The 23,074-nt window shown below is 40.4% G+C and overlaps 3 protein-coding genes across 7 annotated transcripts in view; 2 read left to right on the forward strand and 1 right to left on the reverse strand.

The window, feature by feature from the left end:
- Positions 1 to 23,074, forward strand: part of LOC121936566 (sodium/glucose cotransporter 1-like) — a 67,849-nt gene that overhangs the window by 41,205 nt on the left and 3,570 nt on the right. The gene's annotated exons all lie outside the window — the stretch shown is intronic.
- DRG1 (developmentally regulated GTP binding protein 1) lies at positions 2,221 to 6,619 on the reverse strand. Its single transcript, XM_042479140.1, has 9 exons — positions 6,474 to 6,619; positions 4,399 to 4,522; positions 4,141 to 4,316; positions 3,990 to 4,059; positions 3,642 to 3,811; positions 3,301 to 3,431; positions 2,960 to 3,127; positions 2,727 to 2,849; positions 2,221 to 2,461 (listed from the first exon to the last, which is right to left on the reverse strand). Exons 1-9 carry the CDS (start codon positions 6,579 to 6,581, stop codon positions 2,362 to 2,364), a joined length of 1,170 nt encoding a protein of 389 aa, XP_042335074.1. The 5' UTR covers positions 6,582 to 6,619; the 3' UTR covers positions 2,221 to 2,361.
- On the forward strand, positions 9,280 to 18,839 carry PATZ1 (POZ/BTB and AT hook containing zinc finger 1). Of its 5 annotated transcripts, none has more exons than XM_042479133.1 (6): positions 9,280 to 10,824; positions 11,273 to 11,336; positions 13,898 to 13,954; positions 16,489 to 16,660; positions 16,934 to 17,071; positions 17,319 to 18,839. In XM_042479133.1, exons 1-6 carry the CDS (start codon positions 9,485 to 9,487, stop codon positions 17,753 to 17,755), a joined length of 2,208 nt encoding a protein of 735 aa, XP_042335067.1. In that variant the 5' UTR covers positions 9,280 to 9,484; the 3' UTR covers positions 17,756 to 18,839. The 5 variants fall into 5 exon arrangements, with proteins under 5 accessions (XP_042335067.1, XP_042335069.1, XP_042335070.1 ...); XM_042479135.1 differs by having other exon boundaries at positions 17,322 to 18,839; XM_042479136.1 differs by having other exon boundaries at positions 13,901 to 13,954.

Here is a 23,074-nt window from a genome sequence, read left to right on the forward strand (position 1 = left end):
AGGCTTCTCTCAAAGGCAAAGGAGCATCCTCTTCTGTTCTCTCCTCCTTTGCTTTTCCCCTCCTTCCTTCCCTCCCTCCCTTCCTCCTTCCTTCCTTCCCTTTTTCTTCCTTTTCTTCTCTTCCTTCCTTGCTTGCTCCCTCCCTTCTCTTCCTGTCCTTGGATGGCAGAAGGTCTCTCTACCTTCCCTCCAGCCTGAGAGCAAGGCTGGCTACAGAGCAACCAATCCTTTGGAGTCACACGCTCACAGTTTTCAGCCAATCAGAGAGAGGGCTGGAGAGTGGTCGCCATCCCACCCTCAGAAAAGGGTCTCTCTCTCTCTCTCTCTCTCTCTTAGCCCCTGAGTCCCTCTGACTAGAGCCAGGCTACAGAGCAACCAATCCTGTTTGGATGGAGTCACACTAACAGCCAATCAGAGGGAGGACAGTGGTTGACCCCCCCCCTGCCCTCACAAACTACAATTCCCAGGATTCCCTGGTTTTTCAAGGGAATTGCCTCCATGCATCCAGATCCCAGCCCCAGAGATACAGTCTACAGTCTATTTTTATTATTATTATTATTATTATTATTATTATTATTATTATTTTATTATTATCCTTTATTTATTTATTTATATCAGTGTTGCCAGTTTAAGTCCACTTCTGCAGATGCATTTGGATTTAATGATAACAATAGTGGTGATGATGAGGATAGAGAGATAGGTCTTGTAGCACATTTGAGACTCACTGAAAGAAAAGGTGGCAGCTTTCCTAGACTTAAGCGTACTTCCTCAGATGCATGGGAATTGTAGTTCATTGTGGCACCAGAGCCCTTTCTCACAAAACTACAATTCCCAGGGTTCCCTAGCATTGAGCCAGGCCAGCTAAAGCGGCCTCAAACTGGAGTATTTCTGCAGTATGGATTGGACCTTGAGCATTTTTAATAACCAACGTCCAAGACACACTGCAGAAATAATCCAGTTTGTGACCACTTTAACTCTCCTGGCTTAGTGCTAGGGAATCCTGGGAATTGTAGTTTGTTTTGGCACCAGAGCTCTTTCTGACAGAGAAGGCTCAATGTCTCACAAAACTACACTTCCCAGGGTTCCCTAGCACTGAGCCAGGGCAGCTAAAGTGGTCTTGAACTGGATTATTTCTGCAGTGTGTCTTGGATCCAATTTAGGCGGCATCTTCATTCCAGAGACAATCCAGTTTCATACCATTTTAACTGCCATGGCCCAGTGCTATGAAATCCTGAGAATTGTAGTTTGTTGTCACACCAAAGTTTGCTGAGATGTCTCACAAAACTAGAATTCCCAGGATTCCCTAGCACTGAGCCAGGGCAGTTAAAGGGGTGTCAAACTGGATTATTGCTGCAGTGCAGTTGCAGCCTAACACATTTCTATTTGGCACAAAGCTTCCTGGGCTTTGATTCCAATAGGAGCCACTTGAACTGCCATGGCTCCATCCATACAGAATCCCTGGGATTTGTAGTTTGGAGCAGCACCCCGCATTCTTTGGGCAGAGAAGGCAAAAGACCTTATAAAGTCCTAGGATTCCAATAGGATAGAGCAGCAGCTCTTAAAGTGGTGTCAAACTGCATTAATTCTAAAGTGTAGATGCACCAAGAGGAAGGGCGGGAGGAGTTGTTGGGGCGGGTGAAATAATGTTGTGTATGCTGTTATTTCAAACATGGAACACACTCCTTCCTCAGAGTGTAGTGGAGTCTGCCTCCTCTTCTTCTCCTTTTCTTCTTTCTCCTTCTCCTTTTTTCTCCTCTCCCTCTTTCTCGTCTGTTGCTGCTGCTGCTGCTGCTGTTGTGTGCCTTCAGCTCCTTTCTGACTTATCAAGGAAGAGAAGGGTGGTCTTATACGGTGAATATATCCCAAATACTCTATTTTAAGTTGTAAATTTGGGGGTCGTCTTATACACCCAGTTGTCTTATATGCCGGAATATACGGTATATATTGTTTGTGTGTGTATGTGTGTATATATATATATATATACACACACACACACGGAGTATTAGGTAAATTTTCCAGACGGTTTGGAGGCTTATGTACCCCATATGGTTAATATTATATTGCGCACACGTGTGTGTGTGTGTATATATATATATGTATATACACACACACACACAGATGGTTTGGAGGTTTAAAGTTCCCCAATGCTTAATATTATAATATATTGTTTATGTATATATAAAGATAGATAGATAAAATAAAAACTTCGTGACAAGAATAGCCGTGAAAACGTGAATTTTAATCAGCTCGAAAACAAACGAACGGCAGTCCTTTGCGCAGATTACGGGAAGGAAACGCGGCGCCGATTGGCGGCCTGGGAAGAGTCATCGCCGTTGTCCTTTTTTTAACTTTAACGACTCTTTACTTCTTAACAATCTGGATGACATCCTCGTCTTCCATAGTATGGTCTTTGCCCACTTTCTGAGGGTTGTGTTTGACGGACAATCCCCAGACGAGCGCACTGGAAGAAACGGTTATTAAGTCACAATTAGTTAATTATTAGTTGACCATAGTGTCTGCTATAGGAATCTCTAGGTCTTTCAGAGCCACTTTTAGTTAAGGTTGACCATAGAGTTGCCCTGGAAAAGCTATAAGGGCCTAGCAGAGTGTCCTCTCTAGGAATCTCTAGGTCTTTCAGTGCCACTTTTAGTTAAAGCTGACCATAGAGTTTCTCCGGAGGACCTCCAAATTCCTAGACCGGCCGTTTCTTATCACTCCGCGCTTACTATTTGAACTCCTTGATAAGGTTCTTGTGGATCTTCATGCAGAAGTCCTCCACCGTCGTCCGCGAATCCGGCAAGACCACTGGCGAGGTGTAGTCCGGTAGCTGGCCTTTCGGTTTGGTGTAACTGTGGAAAGAAGAACCATAGAGTTTGGCGCAAAGTGTGCTTTATGGAAGCTCTACGAGGGTCGGACCCCCGTTTCGAAAACGTAGGGCTATATTAAAATGGTGACTCACATCCGGACGAGTTTAAGGTAGTCCCAGATCTTCTCTAGAAGGTCATCAAAGTTCCATCGGTGGTGCGCCGAAATCGGGACGCAATGCGGCACTTTGTAGATGATGTCCAGCTCCTCGATGGAGATCTGGTCAATCTTGTTCAGGACGTAAATGCAAGGGATGTAGACCCTGCGGGGAACAAAATGGCGGAGGCGTAAAAACGGCGGACGGCACAAAAACTGCACAAAATACTGTGCAATACGCGGCCGTACGCGGGAATGACAGAACCAAACGGACCACCCCAAAAGGGTTTAATTGATATCATTAACTATATTTAACGTATTTTCGGCACTGATTGTTACCGGTTGCCTTCCACAACGTCGATGAGGTCGTCGGCGGTGACGTCGCTGCGCAGTGTGACGTCGGCGTTGTGGATCTTGTACTCCGCCAGGATGCTCTTGACTGTCTCGGCGTCCAGTTCGCTCTGTGGACACTGGACAAACACAAAAGGGACGCGTCAATATGTGGCACAACTCAATGGTCACCTTCCAGTGCAATAGTTCTGGAGGACCCAGAGATGTTAATAACTGCCCATCACCCGCCACAGAACGCTCTGGTTGACCAAGATGGCCGCCAAAACTGCACAAGATATCCATCTGCGCCTGTCAGGGGGGCCAAGATGGCCTCCGCGTTCGCCACTTACGGTCGCGGTGAGGTTGATGCCGCCCTTGTCCTTCTTCTTGAACCCGATGTTGGGGGGCTTGCTGTTGAGGCGGATCCCGAACCCTTCCAGCTCATTCTCTATGATCCTCTTGTGGCCAAGGGGTTTCAGGACGTCCAGGACGATCAGGATCAGGTTGCAGGTGCGCGCCACTGTGGCGAGAACAAAAAGACTAAATTTGCACAGAAACGGCGTCCGCGTGTCCCCTTCGGAAGGCTTTTACAAAGCCTGGGGGTGCGTGAACCGCCAAACTACAAATCCCAGCATCCCACTGGGTTAAAACGGATGCGGTCGACAAAGCCCCGCCCCTTTCGGAAACCATTTTGTTACCTGCGATGACCTGGCGGCCTCTTCCTTTCCCATCCTTCGCGCCTTCGATGATCCCAGGGAGGTCAAGGAGCTTTAATTAGGTTCAAAAAAGCAATTAATTAATTAACCAATTAACGTTTTTCCAAAATGGCCGCCGCCGTCACCACCTCACCTGTATCTTGGCACCTTTGTAGCGTATGACGCCGGGGACGGTGGTGAGGGTGGTGAATTCGTACGCCGCCACTTCGGAGTAGACCCCCGCCAGGTTGCTCAGGAGCGTCGACTTCCCCACCGAGGGGAACCCCACGAAGCCGATACGTGCGTCGCCTGTCTTCGCCACGTCAAAACCTGGAGACGAGGACATGAAACAGATGCATATAATCACAAACTCCGCCCCCGGTTTTTACTCCCCGTCCCCCCTGATACGTGCCTTCTCCGGTGCCGCTGCCGCCGCCACCTTTCGGCGTGATCAGCTCCCTTCGCAGTTTCGCCAGCCGCGCCTTGAGGAGCCCCAGGTGGTGCGCGGTTGCCTTATTCTTCTGCGTCCGCGCCATCTGCGGAAATTAAAATGGAGGCAAATAGATGATAGACCGACCCTGGCTAAGGAGGCTCTGTTAGGCTCCGCCCACCGTGTAACATCGCTAGATATGGTGCCAAAGGCGGCAAAGTAAAGATGGAGGGAGGCAGGCTGCCCCTGTCTAGGCTCCTCCCACCTCTGACATCACTAGTGTCAAAACCACACCCACTTTCCTAAATAGGCTCCTCCCACCTCTGACATCACTAAGAATGTCATCAAGGCCACTCGCTCCTCCCACCTATGACATCACTAGGCATCACATCAAGGCCACTTCCTCTTACCTAAACAGGTGCTATTAGCTTCCTCCCCCTTGTGACATCACTAGGAGTTGCATAAAGGCTACTCCCCCTTTCCTAAACAGGCTGTTAGGCTCCTCCCCCTTGCAACGTCACTATGAATTGCATGAAGGCCACTCCCCCTTTCATAAACCGCCTCTATTAGGCTCCTCCCCTTGTGACATCACTAGGAATTGCATCAAAGCCACTCCTTATTAAATAGGATAGACTGCCCTTGGCTAGAGATGCTCTATTAGGCTCCTCCCATTGTGACAGCACTGGGGATGACATCATGGCCCCTCCCACCTCCCCATTAGGCCCTCCCACTTATGATGACATCAAAGCCAGTCCCTTCTGAATAAATCGCAGTGTTGCCAATGTGGTGACTTTCACACGGAAACGGGGACTTTTCAGACCTTTTGGTGTGATTTTGGTGCCTGGCTCTATTTCGGTGCATTTTTGGTGACTTTTGCCTATTTCAGCTCCAGCCCTGACTCTGAGAGCGGGGCTGGCTACAGAGCAACCAACCCCACACTAATCGTTTTCAGCCAATCAGAGAGAGGACTGGAGAGTGGTTGCCGCCCCCACCCTCAGAAAAGGCTCTCGTCTAGTCTCTCAGCCCCTGACTCCCTCTTAAGCCTAGCTTTCCTAGACTTAAGCGTACTTCCTCAGATGCATGGGAATTGTAGTTCATTGTGGCACCAGAGCTCTTTCTCACAAAACTACAATTCCCAGGGTTCCCTAGCACTGAGCCAGGGCAGTTAAAGCGGTCTCAAACTGGATTATTTCTGCAGTATGGATTGGACCTTGAGCATTTTTACTAACTAAGGTCCGAAACACACTGCAGAAATAATCCAGTTTGTGACCGCTTTAACTCTCCTGGCTCAGTGCTAGGGAATCCTGGGAATTGTAGTTTGTTGTGGCACCAGAGCCCTTTCTGATAGAGAAGGCTCAATGTCTCACAAAACTTCCATTCCCAGGGTTCCCTAGCACTGACCCAGGGCAGCTAAAGCAGTCTCAAACTGGATCATTTCTGCAGTGTATCTTGGACCCAAATCAGGCTGCATCTTCGCTCCAGACTCCAGAGACAATCCAGTTTCGTACCATTTTAACTGCCATGGCCCAGTGCTATGAAATCCTGGGAATTGTAGTTTGTTGTCACATCAGAGTTTGCGGAGAGAGATGGTTAAATGTCTCACAAAACTAGAATTCCCAAGATTCCCTAGCACTGAGCCGGGGCAGTTAAAGGGGTGTCAAACTGGATTATTTCTGCAGTGCGGTTGCAGCCGAAGACGTTTCTATTTGGCACAAAGCTTCCTGGACCCCCTTCATGTCAAAATAAACATCTTAAAAGTATTAGACGGACTGAAAGATTCTTTGCTTGGTTTTAATGGTAATTTTGAGAGTTGAAGTAAGTTCTAATTATTTTTATTCAATTAGGGCTACGTTTTATTGCCATATTAAGATTCTGGGGACTTTTCGGGGATTGTGAATGAATATTTGGTGAGATATGGGGGGATTTGATGAGTTTTGGGCCAAACGTTTGGGGAATTATCTTCGAGGCTTGTTGGCAACACTGGGAAGAAACTTAGACTGATACTATTATTTAACGCTCCTCCCCTTTCCCCATATGACGTCACCCAGGACGCTCACCTCGGCCTCTATCTCGGCGATCTTGGCCAGAGTGGTAGCCATTGCGGCGACCGAGAAGGAGCCGTTCCTCTCTGTGTCTGTTGTGGGCTCCTCGCCTCCTCTGCACATGCGCAGAAGCAGAAAGAGGCGGGGACAGAACGGGAGAGGCAAAAGAATCCAAGCTCTCGCGAGAGTTCCGTAAACCGCGCGAGATTTGGTTCTAACTCGCGAGACCGTGCTCCTGTGCGGCCCACGTGACTCAGGAACGCGGAAGTAAAGGAAAAACAAATGAAATACCATGGAGTTCGAGGGCCAGAGCGGTCCCAATTCGGTTATAGCCCCACCTGGACTCGTGGAGGTCGAACTGCAACCTCCTGAGGTGATTTTAAATCTAAAACAAGGTTGGAAAAGTTACTTTTTCCAATCGTTTTTTAACCTTATATGGAGAGAGAAAGGTTAGATGTCAGGAAAGGAAGAGGGAGTCATATCATATCTGCCATGCAGGAACTCTAAATTGAAGCCGAAGGAGCCTACACGAAAATCCAAGGCAAAACATATTCCACTTTTACCCTCAGGAAGTTCCTCCATTGCTCCATTGGGTCCCGTTCTCTGGGGCAGCAGAAAACAAGCTTGCTCCCTCCTCAATATGGTATCCCTTCAAGTATTTAAACAGGGCTCTCATATCGCCTCTTAATTTTAACTATATTACGAGGCAAACTTTACTTTGTTTTGTGGTAAATTTTACCTCCATTATGAGGTAAACTTTACTTAATTACCTCAGTTATGAGGTAAACTTTAGTTAATTACCTCAGTTTTGAGGTAAACCTTATTATGTGGTGAATTTTACCTCAGTTATAAGGCAGCCTTTACTTTGTTATGAGGCAAACTTTATTATGTGGTGAATTTTACCTCAATTAAGAGTCAAACTTTACTACGTTAAGTGGTAAATTTCACTTCCATGATGAAGCAAAGATTACTTCATTCTTTGGTAAATTTTACCTCAGTTATGAGGCAAACTTTACTTTGTTTTGTGGTAAATTTTACCTCAGTTATGAGGCAAACTTTATTTCTTTACATGGTAAATGTTACCTCATTCTATGGTAAATTTTACCTTTTTGATGAGGCAAACTTTATTATGTGGTACATTTTACCTCAGTTATGAGGCAAACGTTACTTCATTACGTTTTAAATTTTACCTCAGTTATGAGGCAAGCTTTACTTAACTACATGGTAATGATAAGGCAATCATTATTTCATTATGCGCTAAATGTTACCTCCATTATGGAGCAGACCTTACTTAATTACATGGCAAATGTTACCTCCCTTATGAGGCAAACTTTACTTAGTTACGTTGTAAATTTTCCCTCAGTCATGAGGCAAACTTTATTTCAATTATGTGGTAAATTTTACCTCAGTTACGAGGCAAACATTACTTCATTATGTGGTAAATTTTACCTCAGTTATGAGGCAAAATTACTTGATTATGTGGTAAATTTTACCTCAGTTATGAGGCAAACTTTATTTAATTATCTCAGTTATGAGGCAAACTTTATCATGTGATAAATTTTACCTCAGTTATGAGGCAAACTTTACTTTATCATGTGGTAAATTTTACCTCAGTTATGAGGCACCCCCCAAAACACGCCCATTTATTATAATAATTAATATATCATATATTATTATATTATAAATACATAAATAAGCTTTTATGACAGAGACATGAACCCAAAACGCCCCAATTTATTACATTAATTATAATATAATATAAAATACATTAATATAATAAATGGAGGGCATTTTGGGGGGGTCTCCTATAAAATTGTGCATTGCTAAAAAATTTGGGGGCAGAAGCATTTAAAACAAAGCTTCAATCCTTTTGCAAAAGGAGGGGCTTTTTGCATGGCTTTGCTGCTTTTGCAATTGGTCCAAAAATAAAAAGGGGGGACAGGAAGGGGGACGGGTGCCGGAAAAAGGGGGTTTAAAAAAGAAGAATTAAAACTATTAAATTTAATTGCGTTCATTTTAATTGCAACCTCTAAAGGTGCATTTACAACGTGCAATTTGCATTTAGATATATATATATATATATATAATATATATATATATATATGGTTTTCCCTTCCCTTCCTCTCTCCCCCCATTGAAAGAGAGGGGTGAAAGGTCAACCGGAAGTGGAGCAGCTGCCATTTTGCCTCCCTCTCCAAACCACACACAGAGGGAGGGGGAGACAAACGGAGGGGGAGACAAACGGAGGCTCCACGCCAGAAACACATAGATATAGATGATAAGATAGTATGATAAGAAAAATTTTTATTTGCTTTAATAATTTTAAATTTTATTTTATTAAACATTTTTATTATTAAGGAAGGAGGAAGGAAAAAGCCCCCCCCTTTTTTTTTCCGGACCTATATATATATAATGATATATTATAAAGTGTTGCAGATTGTGCAAACATGATCTCATCTCCTCTATCTCTATTATATATATATATATATATTTTCACCACTCTTTGATTTCCTCCTTCCCTCCCCCCACATTTTTTGGATTAACCTCCCCCCTTTTATCTTTTCTTTCATCCATCCCTCCTTTCCTTCCTTCCTTTCTTGATTGCTTCCGTCCCTCATTTTTCTCCTTCCTTTCATCCCTCCTTTTACTCCTTCTTCCTTTATTTTATCTCCATCCCTCCCTCCTTTTCCTCCTTCCTTCCATTCCTCCTTCACTCCTTTCCTTCCTTTTACTCATTCCCTCCTTCCTTCCTTTTCTTCTGTGCTTCCATTCCTCCTTTTCCTCCTTCCTTCCTTCCTTCCTTCCTTCCTTCCTTTTCCTCTTTCCTTTTTTCCTTTTGTCCATCCCTCCTTTTACTCCTTCACTCCTTCCTTTCCTTCCCTTTACTCATTCCTTCCTTCCTTTCGTCCATCCCTCCTTTTCCTCCTTCCTTCCTTCCTTCCTGCGCTGCCATCTGCATTTAGTCCTCCATTTTGTGACCTTTTACGAAGTCCCTTCTTGGCGCTGGGGGCCATAGAGAAGCCCCCATGGATCGCGTCAGCGACGCCGCCAATGCCAGCGCTGCTTCCGGCGTCACTGCCAACGCCGCCAACGCCCCTCCAGGCTGCTACACTTACCAGGTAAGCCGCCACAGCGCTGACCTCCTCCACAGCCTCAACCAGCAGCGCAAAAACGGCGGCCGCTTCTGCGACGTCCTCCTCCGCGTTGGCGAGGAGAGCTTCCCCGCACACCGTGCTGTCCTGGCCGCCTGTAGCGAGTATTTCGAATCCGTGTTCAGCACACAAGGGATCGACGATGGCTGCAGAGACAGCGGTGGAGGGAACGGTGACGGCGCGGAAACCAGAAGCGCCGCCGAAACCGCGCCGGGCCTCGTGGGCCGCGAGTTAGAGATGCACACCATCAGCTCCAAGGTCTTCGGCGACATCTTGGATTTCGCGTACACGTCGCGCATTGTCGTGCGCCTGGAGAGCTTCCCTGAATTGATGACGGCAGCCAAGTTTCTCCTCATGCGCTCCGTGATTGACATCTGTCAAGAGGTCATCAAGCAGTCCAACGTTCAGATCCTGGTCCCACCGGCCGCGCGTCCGGACATCATGCTTTTCCGTCCCGGCACCGCTGACCTAGGCTTCCCTTTGGACATGACGAACGGCGGCAGTTTGGCGCCGAACGGTAACGGGATTGCAGGGATGGCAGACGACGACGCCACCCGCGCCGCGCTGTCCGCCGTCGCGCAATCAGGGCTCCCGGTCCTCCAAGGCGTTGACCGGCTTCCCATGGTGGCGGGGCCTCTTTCGCCGCAGCTGTTGTCGTCACCATTCCAAAACGCCGCCACGGCATCGTCACTGGCGGGCAGCAAGCGTGGGCGCGGACGCCCCCGGAAGGCGAACATTTTGGACTCCATGATGTTCAGCGCTCCTGGAGGTTTGCGCGAGGCGGGGATCCTGCCATGCGGATTGTGCGGGAAGGTCTTCACCGACGCCAACCGCTTGCGCCAACACGAGGCACAACATGGCGTCACCAGCCTGCAGCTGGGGTACCTTGACTTGCAGCCCCCGCTCGTGCCGCCGCGCCTGGGCGAAAACGGTGGTGTCGGCGTCGCCGGGATGGATGACACGGCGTCGGAGGCGCCACGTAAGAGGAGCCGTACACGGAAGCAAGTGGCGTGCGAGATCTGCGGGAAGATCTTCCGCGACGTCTACCACCTGAACCGGCACAAGCTGTCACACTCTGGCGAGAAGCCATACTCGTGCCCCGTGTGCGGGCTGCGCTTCAAGCGCAAGGACCGCATGTCGTACCACGTGCGCAGCCACGATGGCTCCGTTGGGAAGCCCTACATCTGCCAGAGCTGCGGGAAAGGCTTCTCCAGGTGAGGGGAAAAATACGTAATGCGCACAGAAAACGCGGCCTCTCTAGGGATCCTTAGGTCTTCCAGCACAACTCTGTGGTCGATATATATGTGAATGGTTGGTCATAGAGTCACAATGGAGGGCCTAGAGAGGTCCTTCTAGGCCTTCCAGCACAACTCTATGGTCATACCTTCCCATAGAATAACATTGAAGGACCTAATAATGCCTAGAGAAGTGTCCTCTCTAGGAGTCTCTAGGTCCTCCAGTGCAACTCTATGATCAGCCTCCAATTGAGTAACGCTTGAAGACCCAGAAATGGCTATGGAAGTGTCCTCTCTAGGGCTCTCTAGGTCCTGCAGTGCAACTCTATGGTCAACGTCCAACAGGGCATTCTGGGATTTATAGTTCCCCTTACGTTTAAATCGTTTTAACCCTAATTGTGTTTGTTTTTCTCGTCCCTTGCGAAAGGCCTGACCATCTCAACGGACACATCAAGCAAGTCCATACGTCTGAGCGGCCGCACAAATGTCAGGTAGGAACCGGGGAATCCCCCCCTTCTTGAGCGGTTTCCGCCTCTATGCGCACATTAAGCTGATACTTATAGCGCTATATATATTCTTCTTTTTCATTCCTCCTTTCTTCCAGCGATGGATCAATTCTTTTTTTTAATCTCAAATTTGTATTTGAATTTTATCGTTTTCGACACCGCGGTTGGCGTTGTTATTATTGTTATTATTATTATTATTATTAGGGAATATTTAATTAGTGATTTTAACGCAAGCCTCCTGTTTTGAACATCGCACTGAGCATTAATAAAATAATATATATCAACCCTGGCGATCAATGGGGTGACAGATGTCGCAGACAGAGATTGCCCTCACTAGATCTAAGGTGATAAAAAACACAAAAGGGGCTGTTCAGAGTGATATACGCAGAGGAATAACCAATCGAAAGCAGCAAATCTTAACATAAGCTTCGAACTAAATATGAATAGGAAAATTTACTACTACTGTGGGTTGAATAAGCATACATTGAATTATTTGGGGGGGAAAGGGTCTAACAAAAGACCCAGCAAATTAGAGAGAGAAGTTTGGTATGAATGAAGAGAGAAAAAGTAGAGAATGGAAGAAGAGTGTTTCAAAGAAGGTAAAGTAAGTGATAGAAGGTGTGAGTAAGTCGTAAGTGGAAGAAGTGTAAGTGTAGAAGATTTAATGAAGAATAGAAACGCGAAGAATGAAGTAAGCAAAAAGAGAGGTGTAGATAAGAGAGGGCAACAAGAAGAGATAATGAGAGAGAAGGAGAAGGTCAGAAATGTAGTAGAAGAGAAGAAGCAAGAGAGTATTGATTGTAAGAAGAGGCAAAGGTGGACAATGTCTTCTACAAATAGACTAAAGAAAAGAAGCATTGTTAACTTCCTTCTTTGATGATGTGTACTTTTGCATGTATGTATGTTGGTTTGTATGGTTGTTGATTTGTGTAGTTGTTTTTAACTTCAATAAAAAATAATTAAAAATAAAATAAAATAAAATATATAATATATATATAATATATATATATAAAATGATAAATTGGGATCGCATATATTTAATTTTTGGGATTAAAACGGGTTCGTTAATTAAATGCAAAATTTAAAAAATACACACCGCTTTCTTTCTTTCCTGACGACTTTAAAATTTATTTTATTTCTTCTGTAGATTTAATTTCATAAATATTTATATATTAATATATTTATTTATTATTTTATTTTTTCTGTAGATTTAATTTCATAAATATATATTTATTATTTTATTTTATTTCTGTAGATTTAATTTAATAAACATATACTGTATATATTTATTTATTTCTTCTGTAGATTTTTCATATATATTTCTTTATATATTTCTTTATTATTTTATTTTATTTATTATTTTATTTCTTAGATTTAATTTCATAAATATTTATATATTTACATATTTATTCATTTTTATCTGTAGATTTAATTTCATAAAAATTATTTATATATATATTTATTATTTTATTCTATAGATTTAATTTAATAAATATTTATACATTTATATATATATATATTTCTTCTGTAGATTCAATTTCATATTTATTTATTTATTTATTTATTTTATTATTTTATTTCTTCTGTAGTTTTAATTTCATAAATATTTATATATACATATTCATTATTTTTTTACCTGTAGGTTTAATTTCATAAAAATTTATATATATAATTTTATTACTTCTATAGATTTAATTTAATAAACACACACACACACACACATATATATCTCATAAATATTTATACATTTATATATTTATTTTTTATTTTATTTCTTCTGCAGATTTAATTTTATATATACTGTATATATATTATTTGTAGATTTAAATTCATAAACATTTATATATTTATTTATTTTATTTTAATTTTGTTTAATTTCATATGTGATAAGAATGATGGGAGATCTCTATAAAATTATTATTATTATTATTATTATTATTATTATTATTATTGCAGATTGAGTCCCCACTTAATCTGGATTTCCAAAAAATATTCCAAATTATGGCAAAAATTAGGTGGATGACAAAAAATGACCCCTTTTCTTTCTTTTTTTTCTCCTGACAAACCTGGTTCCTTGCACAAAATTATATTAAAAATTATATTAGAGATATTATATAAAAATTTACTTTCAGAAAAATATTATATAAAAATTACCTTCAGGCAATTTATATATATATATAAAGAGAGAGAGAGAGAGAGCTTGAAGGTAATTTTGTATTTAAATTTTTTATATAATATCTTTAATATAATTTTATATATATATATATATATATAGGATATATAGTAATTTTATAAATATATTTTAAATACTTTTTATACAATATTTTTCTGAAAGTTATATATATATATTATATATATATATATATATATATATATATATATTTGGTGCATGGAACAAAGTCGGTGTACATTGACCATAGATATATATCTATATATCTATGTATAAAGTTATTGTTTAGATTTGGGGTCCCACCTCCGAAAATAACCTCGTTATGTATTTTCCAAATATTCCAAAAATCCAATAATAATATTAATTAATTAATTAGCAGGAAGTTGGGGACCAACCTGGAGTAAGCTCAGAGACACCCGAATCCCTTCAAGAGGTATTTCTTAAACACTGTTTAATTTGCTTTTATATATATTATATTATATTATATATTTTGGAACAAATAGAAAAAAAAACTTCTCTGTGGCTAATTTTATATTTATATACGCTTCGTAGGAAAGCTACAGAGTTCATTTTCATTCGTAATTATTTATTTAAATTTATTAATTCATCATTTGGTTTCTGTTCTTTTAATTTATTTATTTATTTTGATATTAAATAATTAATGTATTTAGCTAATTAACTTATTATCTGCCTTTTCCAAAATATGGGACTTAAATTGGCTTTTACAGTGTTTTTGTTGTCAACAAATAAATGTTAATAATACTGTAATGATAATAATAATTTCAAAAAACCTCAAAATGTTTGATTTTCTTTTAAGCTATTTTAAATTAAATTATTAAAATATTAAAATATTAATATTAAAATATTAAATATATTTAAGCTATTTGTGCTGCTGTTTTAAATTTCTATTTTTACAGTTTTATTATTATTATTATTATTATTATTATGCTTTATTTATATAGTGCTGTAGAATATACACATATATAATTTAATTGTTTTATTTTTATATTAGTATCATATAACATATTTGTTATCATTTATATTTTTATTCCTATTATATTTCTATATGCTTCTATTTCTTTCTTTCTTTCTATTTTTATATCATTTCTATTTTTATTTATTTTATATATATATATATATTTCTATTATATTTCATTTTTTATTTCTATTTTTCTATTTTATTTTATTTTTTATTCTTTACAATATTTTATATATTGTTATAAAATAATATACTTATTATATTTTATTTTATAATATTTTTATTATATATTATGTTTTTATTTCTATTTCTTCGCTTCCATTTCTATTTCTATTTTTTATTTTTATTCTTCATACTGTATTATAATATATATCATAAAATAATATTACTATATTTTATATTTTATAATATATTTATTATATATTGTATTTTTATTTCTATTTCTTTTTTTTTTAATAATATAATAATAATAATATTACGTTTTATATCTTTATTTCTATAATATTTTTGTTTCTTTGATGGTTTTTACGTTTCTAAAAATTCAATTTTCTGGTTTCACGCCCCTTTTGTTAATATTAAAAGAAAATTAATAATTAGTTTACAGTGGTGTCAACAAAACTAGGTTCGGCCCCGTTATCGTAAATTAACAATTTCGTTGAAATGTAGCGAACTGCGAAGATGCGCATCCAAGATGGACGACTCTGACGCATGCGGCGCACTCCTGATGCATACGCTTACATAATAATTGATTTAAATTTCAAATTAAACCTACCTTTTTATTTGCTCAGTGCCTTGTCCAAAGAGGTTTGAAATGCCCTATTTAAGTCTGCTATTAACTTCAAAGTATTATTATTATTATTATTATTATTATTATTATTATTATTATTATTATAGATAGATAGTTTATTTATATAATTTTTATATAATAAATAGAATTAAAGTAATATACTATAATATAAATATTACATTTGAAGTTTTTATTATATAAATATGTTATATTATTATTATTATTATTATTATTATTGACCTTTATTTATATAGTGCTGTAAATTTACATAATGTATATATTTTAATATCTGTTAAAGTCAATAATAACTTCAGAGTATTACTATTATTATTTTATATTATTAATATCATATCATATTATATTTTTATAATATTATATTATAAAACACGTAATAATATATAATATGTATAATTTAAAAATATTATATTATATATATATCATAATATTTTAATATTGTGCATATTATAAAATAATAATATATTATATTCTTTTATTAAATTATTGTTATTATTATAATATTTATGTCAGGGTGGTTTATACATATACAGATAGATAGATAGATAGATAGACACACACACACACAAAACACTATATCCTATCTCTATCTCTGTATCTATATCAGGTGCTGAGGATATATACAGTCAGCCATTCTTATACACGGATTTTTTATACATGGATTTAAGCATACACGGTTTGAAAATGTTCCCAAAAAGTATAAATTTACCTTGATGTTCCATTTTTTATAAGGGACACCATTTTGCTATGTCATTATATGTAATGGGACTTGAGCATACACGGATTTTGTTATACACGGGGGATCTTGGAACCAAACCCCAGCGTATAACAAGGGTCCACTGTATATGGATAGGTAGATATGATGCTGAGGATTCCTATATCTATCTATGTGGAATCTATACATCTATATCCATATCCATATATCCACTATATATATATATATATATATATATATATATATATATATAGTGTTGAGAATAGGTATATTTTATATCCATATATATGGATGGATATATATATATAGTGCTGAGAATATCTATATTTTATATCTATCTATCTATCTATCTATCTATTAGTACATATTGCAGCCGTCATAAATTTTCATGTCCACCATTAAGCCATTTGTGGGTGAATCTATTGTCGTCCTTTCCGTGCCGCCGCTCACCCTTCCCCCTTCCTCCCGCAGACGTGCAATGCATCCTTCGCCACCCGCGACCGCCTGCGCTCGCACCTGGCATGCCACGAAGACAAGGTCCCCTGCCAGGTCTGCGGGAAGTACCTGCGCGCGGCATACATGGCGGACCACCTCAAGAAGCACAGCGAGGGGCCTAGCAACTTCTGCACCATCTGCAACAGAGGTGAGGTGTGCAACAGTGTCGGCGCCAAAACAGCGCCGTCTGCCATTTTTGATTGTCTGTATTGGTTACTGTTCTGAGGAGATGCGCCATTGGTACCGCCGTTCCCCGGGGACCCCAATCCTCCCACCGCTTCCTCCTCTTCGTCGTTCTGTTAATAAAACCCCTGTAGTTTCCCAAAATGGCCAACCTGGGGAGGAGTAGGAGGCGCGGCGGCGGCGGCGGCGTTGGCGGCGTTTCCGTCGCCAGGCTCTCATCTCCTTTTGTCTCGTCTAGGTTTCTCCTCTGCCTCCTACTTAAAGGTCCATGTTAAAACCCACCACGATGTTCCCCTTCCCCAGGTCTCCCGACTCCCGGAGCCCATCCCGAATGGGGGAGCAGCGTTCCACAGCGCCAGGACCTATGGCATCAAAGGCAAGCGAAACTCCGCCTCATTTGCGCGGTCGCCGCCGCGGCCGCCACCGTTCCCCGTCCCTCAGTATAGGACCCTTTTGGCAGAGGAGCGGGTTGGGAGGCACTGAAAGGCGTACAGATTCCTAGAGAGGACGCTCTGCTAGGCCTTTGTGGCTCCTCCGGCGCAAGTCTATGGTCAGTGTAAACACAACTCTAAAGGCTTTAAAGAACGCTTCTTTTCTCCCTCTCTCTTTCTCATTCTTCCCAGAAGGCCAGAAATGCTCACATTTGGACCAGATTGAGAGTTCAGATTCGTACGGCGACCTCTCCGATGCAAGCGACCTCAAAACCCCCGAGAAGCAGAACGCCAACGGATCCTTCCCCTGCGAAATGGCCGCTGCCGCCGCCAGGAACAAATCGGAGCCCGAGGCTGACAGGAAGTACCCCTGCCCCGAGTGCGGGAGCTTCTTCAGATCCAAGTCCTATCTCAACAAACACATACAGAAAGTCCATGTACGGTCGCTCGCGGCGGTGGCAGCAAATCCATTAGGGGACTTGGGTTCGGCGCTCGGTTCCCCCTTTTCCCCACAACAGAACATGTCCCTTTTGGAGTCGTTCGGGTTTCAGATCGTCCAATCCGCCTTCGCCTCATCCCTCGTCGACCCAGACGTCGACCAGCAGACGATGGGAACTGACGGAAAATGAGACCTGGCGGACAAAACAGGACCCGACGGATAACGAGACCTGACGGAAAATGAGACCAGTGGATAATGAGACGCGGATAATGAGGAACGATAGAAAAAGACCCGTTGGAAAACGAGATCTGGCGGATGAGACCCGTTGGATAATGAGACCCTTTGGAAAATGAGATCCAAATGGAAAATGAGACCCCGTCGGAAAACCGAAATGACTTTCTAAGGGATTTTTCTGTATCAAAAAAACACATATTCAGGGGAGATAACAAAAAAATTAATCCACTTTTGTAGCGGGAAAATTAATTTGTTTTTAATCCCTTTTTGTCGGCCCCGCTTTTTCCCTTTGATTGACAGCCACCAGAAACGAGGCCGGTGGGCGGAGCTAGCGTCTTAGGAGGTCTTCGATAAAAAAGAAAAAACGTGTTAAAAAAATACGCGAACGAGAATTTTATTATTATTTTTTTAGGCAGTTGTTATGATTATTATTATTGAATTTCTCCCGAAAAACTCGTCTATATCCGCTTCAACGTTTTCGGAGAAACCCGCGCCTTTTCGCCGCCACCGTCATCTCGTCCGTATTAGTCGTAGGTTAGAGACCTTCCTTTTTTTAAAGATGGCGGCAGGGACGCAGGAAAAAAATTACGAAAACACTTCTACGTAAATGTCCGAATTCGCGCTTCTCGTTCGTAATCCTCAAACTCTCTTAACGATGATTATTATTAATTACATTTATGATTTTAGGACCTTGTCGTAGTAGGGTTTGCTACTGAGAAGCCGTCTTTCGCGGCGGTGGCAGCGTTTGTACGGAAGAGCTCTGGCCATGTTTAGGGTTTAGTATTCTTTTTGATTACGTTTTTTTTAGATGTATCATAATTAATAACTCGGCTAGTTGATTAAATAATAATAAACCCGCGACAAAAAATAGATTCGTCGGCATAAAAACTGCGCCGGAAAGAAAAAAAAATCTCTTTTTTAATTACTATTTCTTCTTCTTCACAGTTTAATTATGTTTTATTTCCTGGGCTTTCAAACGAGGATAAAGATTAATTAATTGGTTTGGACCGCATTAAAGGAGTTATTAGAGCGTTACTTTACGCCTGTTTCGAATTTTGTCGTCATTTTAACGGTTTAATAATCTGATTAATGGTTTTGAATCCTATATTTAGTGTTATTCTATAGGAAGACCATAGAGCTGTGCTGGAGGACCTAGAGATTCCTAGAGAGGACACTTCTCTAGGCATTTGTGGGTCCTCCAGTGTAATTCTATGGGAAGATATGACCATAGAGTTGGCCTGGAGGACCTAGAGATTCCTAGAGAGGACATCTTGGCGGTCTCCCCTCCGAGAACCGTCTGGGGCTGACCCTGCTTAGCTTCCCAGACCAGAGGCTTCTTACAGAAAGGGGAGGGAATGAGGAAATCGGGAAAAAGAAGGGAAGGAAAATAGAAGCTGAAGAAGAAGGGAGGAAGGAAGGATAAGCTATGGAGAAAAGGAAGAAAGGAAGGAAATAGGAAAGGAGAGAGGGAGAAAACAAGAGAAGGAGGGAGGGAAGGAAGGCAGGAAGGGCAAGTTATGGAGGGAAGGAAGGAAAGGAATAGATAAGGAGGGAGGGAGGAAACTGGAGGAAAGGAAGGAAGGGAAAAGCAAGAAGGGGAAGGAAGGTGAAGCTTTGGAGAAAAGGAAGCTATGGAAAAAAAGAACAAATAAAGGTATGGGAAAAAGGAAGAAAAGATGCAGGAAAAGAAGCTATGGGGAAAATAAATAAAAAAAGGAGATAGAGAGAAGGAAGGAAAGGAGGAAAAAGGTACGGAAAGAAGGAAAGAAAAAGGGAGGAAAAGAAAGTATAGAAGGGAAAGAAGGAAAAAAGGTATGGAAAGAAGGAAGGAAGGGAAAAGGTATGGAAAGAAGGAGAAGAAGTGATGGAGAAAAAGAAGGAGGGGAGGGAAAGAAGGTATGGAGAGAGAGGGAGGGAGAGAAAGAGAAGCCGGAGGGAAGGAAGGAAAGAAGGAAGAAAAGGAAGGGTGTCCTCCGTTCCCTCACTGCCATGGCCAATAATCCACAGACCCTTCTGTCAAATGGGGTCCCTGTCCCTTTAAATGAGGCTGTTTTTTGGAAGGACTGGAACCCAGGGCCACGTGACGGAGGCCATGATGGAGGAGGAGGAGCCCAGGAGCTGTTTACCAAGGAAGGAGGGAAAGGAAGGAAAAGGAGGCCATGGCAGGCCTGCCTTTGCTGGGGACGATGGTCTTAGCAGTGGCCTTTCTCCTGGGAGCCTCCGACGGAGAAGGAGGTGAGGCAGACCTCCTTTCCTTCCCTCTATCCCTCTCCCTTCTATTCTTCCTTCCCTCCACCTTTCCCTTTTCCTCCCTCCTTCCTCCCTTCCTTTCATCGCTTCATTCTCCCTTCCCTTTCCTTCCTTCCCTCTCCCTTCTATCCTTCCTTCTATCTTTTCCCTCTGTCATTCCTTCTTTCTCTCGATCCTTGGTTCCTCCCTTCCCTCTTTTCTCTCCTTCCTTCCATCTCTCCCCTCCTCTTTCCTTTTTCCTTCTCTCTTTCTTTCCTTCCCTATCTCCTTACTCTTCCTTCCCCCTTTCTTTTCCTTTCCCTCCCTCCTTCCTCCCTTCTCTTTCTTTCCTTCCTTCACTTCTTCCTCCTTTTCCTTCCATTTCTCCATCCTCCCTTCCCTTTCTTTCTTTCCTTCCATCTCTCCTCCTCATATCCCTCTCCTTCCTTCTATCCTTCTTTTGCTCCTTCTCTTCCTCCACTTTTCCTTCCATCTCTCCTTCCTTCCCTCTGTCTATCCTTCTTTCCTCCACTACTTCTCTCCTCCTTACCCTTCTTCCTCCTCCTTTCCTTTCTCCTTCCTTTTCCTTCCTTCCCTCCTCCTTTCTACCTATCCTTCTTTCCCTCCTTCCTTCCTTGGACCAAACACGTGTCTTTATTTACTTCCGCCCACTGCCATTTTGTGGCCCTTTGCACTCTGCCCGCGCTCAGAGGCACTGGGTTTATTTTGAGGCTGGTGCTGCATGCCGCGCATGCGCAGAAGCTGCGAAGTGCAGAGTTGCGGAGAAAAAAGAAAGGGGGCGGGGACGACACTCTGCTCGCTCCCTCCTGATTGGCCAGCCTCTGTCGCCAAGCCCTGACCGCCCCGCCTATCAGGGCTCCGCCTTCCTCGGCCGCGGTGACGTTATCTCTTCGGCGGAGTAAACAACCTAACCACGCCCCGCTCGTCCCGGATTGGCCCGATTCTGGCGTCGCACGTGGAGGGGGCGTGGTTTTACCGAGGCTCCGCCCCCTCCTTGAGTATTATGTCAAAAAGTTTTTTATTCAAAGGCACAGATTCCTCACTAATTAGTCTTAATTAACGAGGAACCTGCACCTTTAATTAAAATTAATTAATTAACAGGGGAGATAAGAGAGTTAGTGTTTGGGTGATTTAAATACAAATAGATACTTATTTATTTCGGAATATGTATCTTCCTGAATAAAAAATATAATTGCTCTTTTGGGACTACCAATCCCAGAATCCTCAGGAAGAATTATTTAAATCTCCTGGACTGCAGCTCCCAAAATTTTTGTTTGAAGGACAATTATTATAATTATAAAATAATTATAATATTATCATTATTATATATAATTATATATATTATACAATAATTATTTTAATTATAATTATACAATAATTATAATTTAATTATTATAAAAATCTTATTGTTATACAATAACTACAATTTTAATTATAATATTGTAATTATAATTATGTTAATGGTAACATTAAAATTATTATATAATATGTATAATATACAATAATTATAATGATTTTTATTATATTATACAATAATTATCATTTTTATTTACTATTATATTACTACAATTATAATTATAATATAATATACAAGAATATAAGAATTATTATTATACTTTTTATATATAATTATTATTATACAATAAATATTGTATAATTTACAGTTGTATAATTGTATAATAATTATTTTAAATTATAACTTTAATATCATTACTATAGGTAAATTATATAATATAAACTATATATAATTATAATTATTTTATATACTATACATATATTACCATAATTATAATAATATATTTAATATTATTTATTATACAATAATTATATTTTTGTATATTATTATTATTGTACACTAAATACTGTATAATTTTCAGTTGTATAATTGTATAATAATTATTTTAAAGTATTATTTTAATATTATTATAGGTTAGTTATATTTTTGTAATTATTGTATGTAATATATTATATAATTATATATACTATTATTATATATAATAATTATAATATAATTATTTTATATTATATAAAAGAATTATACTATATATAGCATTATATAAATTATTATTATACTATAATTATTATAATAATATATTTTATATTATTATTATTATTATTATTATAGGTTAATTATATTGTATGTAATTATATATAAAAATTATATATAATTATATAATTTTATATATATATAGTATTAACTTTTACAATTATTCATTATATATAAATCAATTATTATAATTATATTATATTAATATTATATATTGTAATTAATTATGATATTACTTTTTATTTATTATAATATTATATAATTATTATAATTATTATTCTAATTATTCATACAACACAATTTTCAATTATATTATTAACCTTATTTATAAAGCCGCTGTAAATTTACACAGCGCTGTACATACAATCTTTTAGTCCCAAGAGGGTTCCCTGCCCTCCAGGCTTACAATCTAAGTAAGAACAGGAAACAAGAGGAGAGGGGAGTGGTGGTGGGGAATGGGATTCAGGTCCCAGCAGTTCTTTCTCCACCTCCGAGGACCTGGAACCCAAGGCAGATGGACTGGAGGAAGGGGCTTGGCTTCTTACTTTTCAATGCTAACAAAAGTTGGGGTATTGAACGCAAATATGGGTTTGAATCCTGCTTCAAAATAGGTAAACAATGTCTGTCTCCGAACTCGTCTCCCATACAGAGATGACACCAACAATCGCGGCTCCTCCGCCGCCAAGAATGGTGTCGGCGACGGCGCTCCCACCAGAGCGAAGACGGCGAAAGTCCTTTGAGCCTGCCAAAGAGCGCCCCGTCAAGGAGTGACAGCGGCCGCGGTCCAGCCGGTCATTGGGCATTGTTCAGCGGTCAAAGATGCAGCAGCGGGGAGAAGAAGGACCCTGGGGATACTGGGTGAGATGCTCCTCCGCTCCTTAAAATACGTTTTGAGAAGGGTTGCCATGTTTCTAAAATCTGGTCCAGTGCCCCTCTGCGCTTTGTGAGTTGGGTAGTTCACAAATTATAACATTGGCA

This window comes from Sceloporus undulatus, chromosome 7 (assembly GCF_019175285.1).
Source record: "Sceloporus undulatus isolate JIND9_A2432 ecotype Alabama chromosome 7, SceUnd_v1.1, whole genome shotgun sequence".
Classification (NCBI taxonomy): Eukaryota; Metazoa; Chordata; class Lepidosauria; order Squamata; family Phrynosomatidae; genus Sceloporus; species Sceloporus undulatus.

What these genes read in the sequence shown, in the direction of transcription:
- PATZ1 (XM_042479133.1), top strand. Translation starts at nt 9,485, where the DNA reads ATGGATCGCGTCAGCGACGCCGCCAATGCCAGCGCTGCTTCCGGCGTC. An exon ending in CTGCACCATCTGCAACAGAG is followed by an intron (nt 16,661 to 16,933) that starts GTGAGGTGTGCA and finishes TGTCTCGTCTAG; the next exon opens with GTTTCTCCTCTGCCTCCTAC. An exon ending in CAGGACCTATGGCATCAAAG is followed by an intron (nt 17,072 to 17,318) that starts GCAAGCGAAACT and finishes CATTCTTCCCAG; the next exon opens with AAGGCCAGAAATGCTCACAT.
- DRG1 (XM_042479140.1), bottom strand. Translation starts at nt 6,581, where the DNA reads ATGTGCAGAGGAGGCGAGGAGCCCACAACAGACACAGAGAGGAACGGC. An exon ending in TCGCCGAGATAGAGGCCGAG is followed by an intron (nt 4,523 to 6,473) that starts GTGAGCGTCCTG and finishes TAATTTCCGCAG; the next exon opens with ATGGCGCGGACGCAGAAGAA. An exon ending in ACAAAGGTGCCAAGATACAG is followed by an intron (nt 4,060 to 4,140) that starts GTGAGGTGGTGA and finishes ACCTAATTAAAG; the next exon opens with CTCCTTGACCTCCCTGGGAT.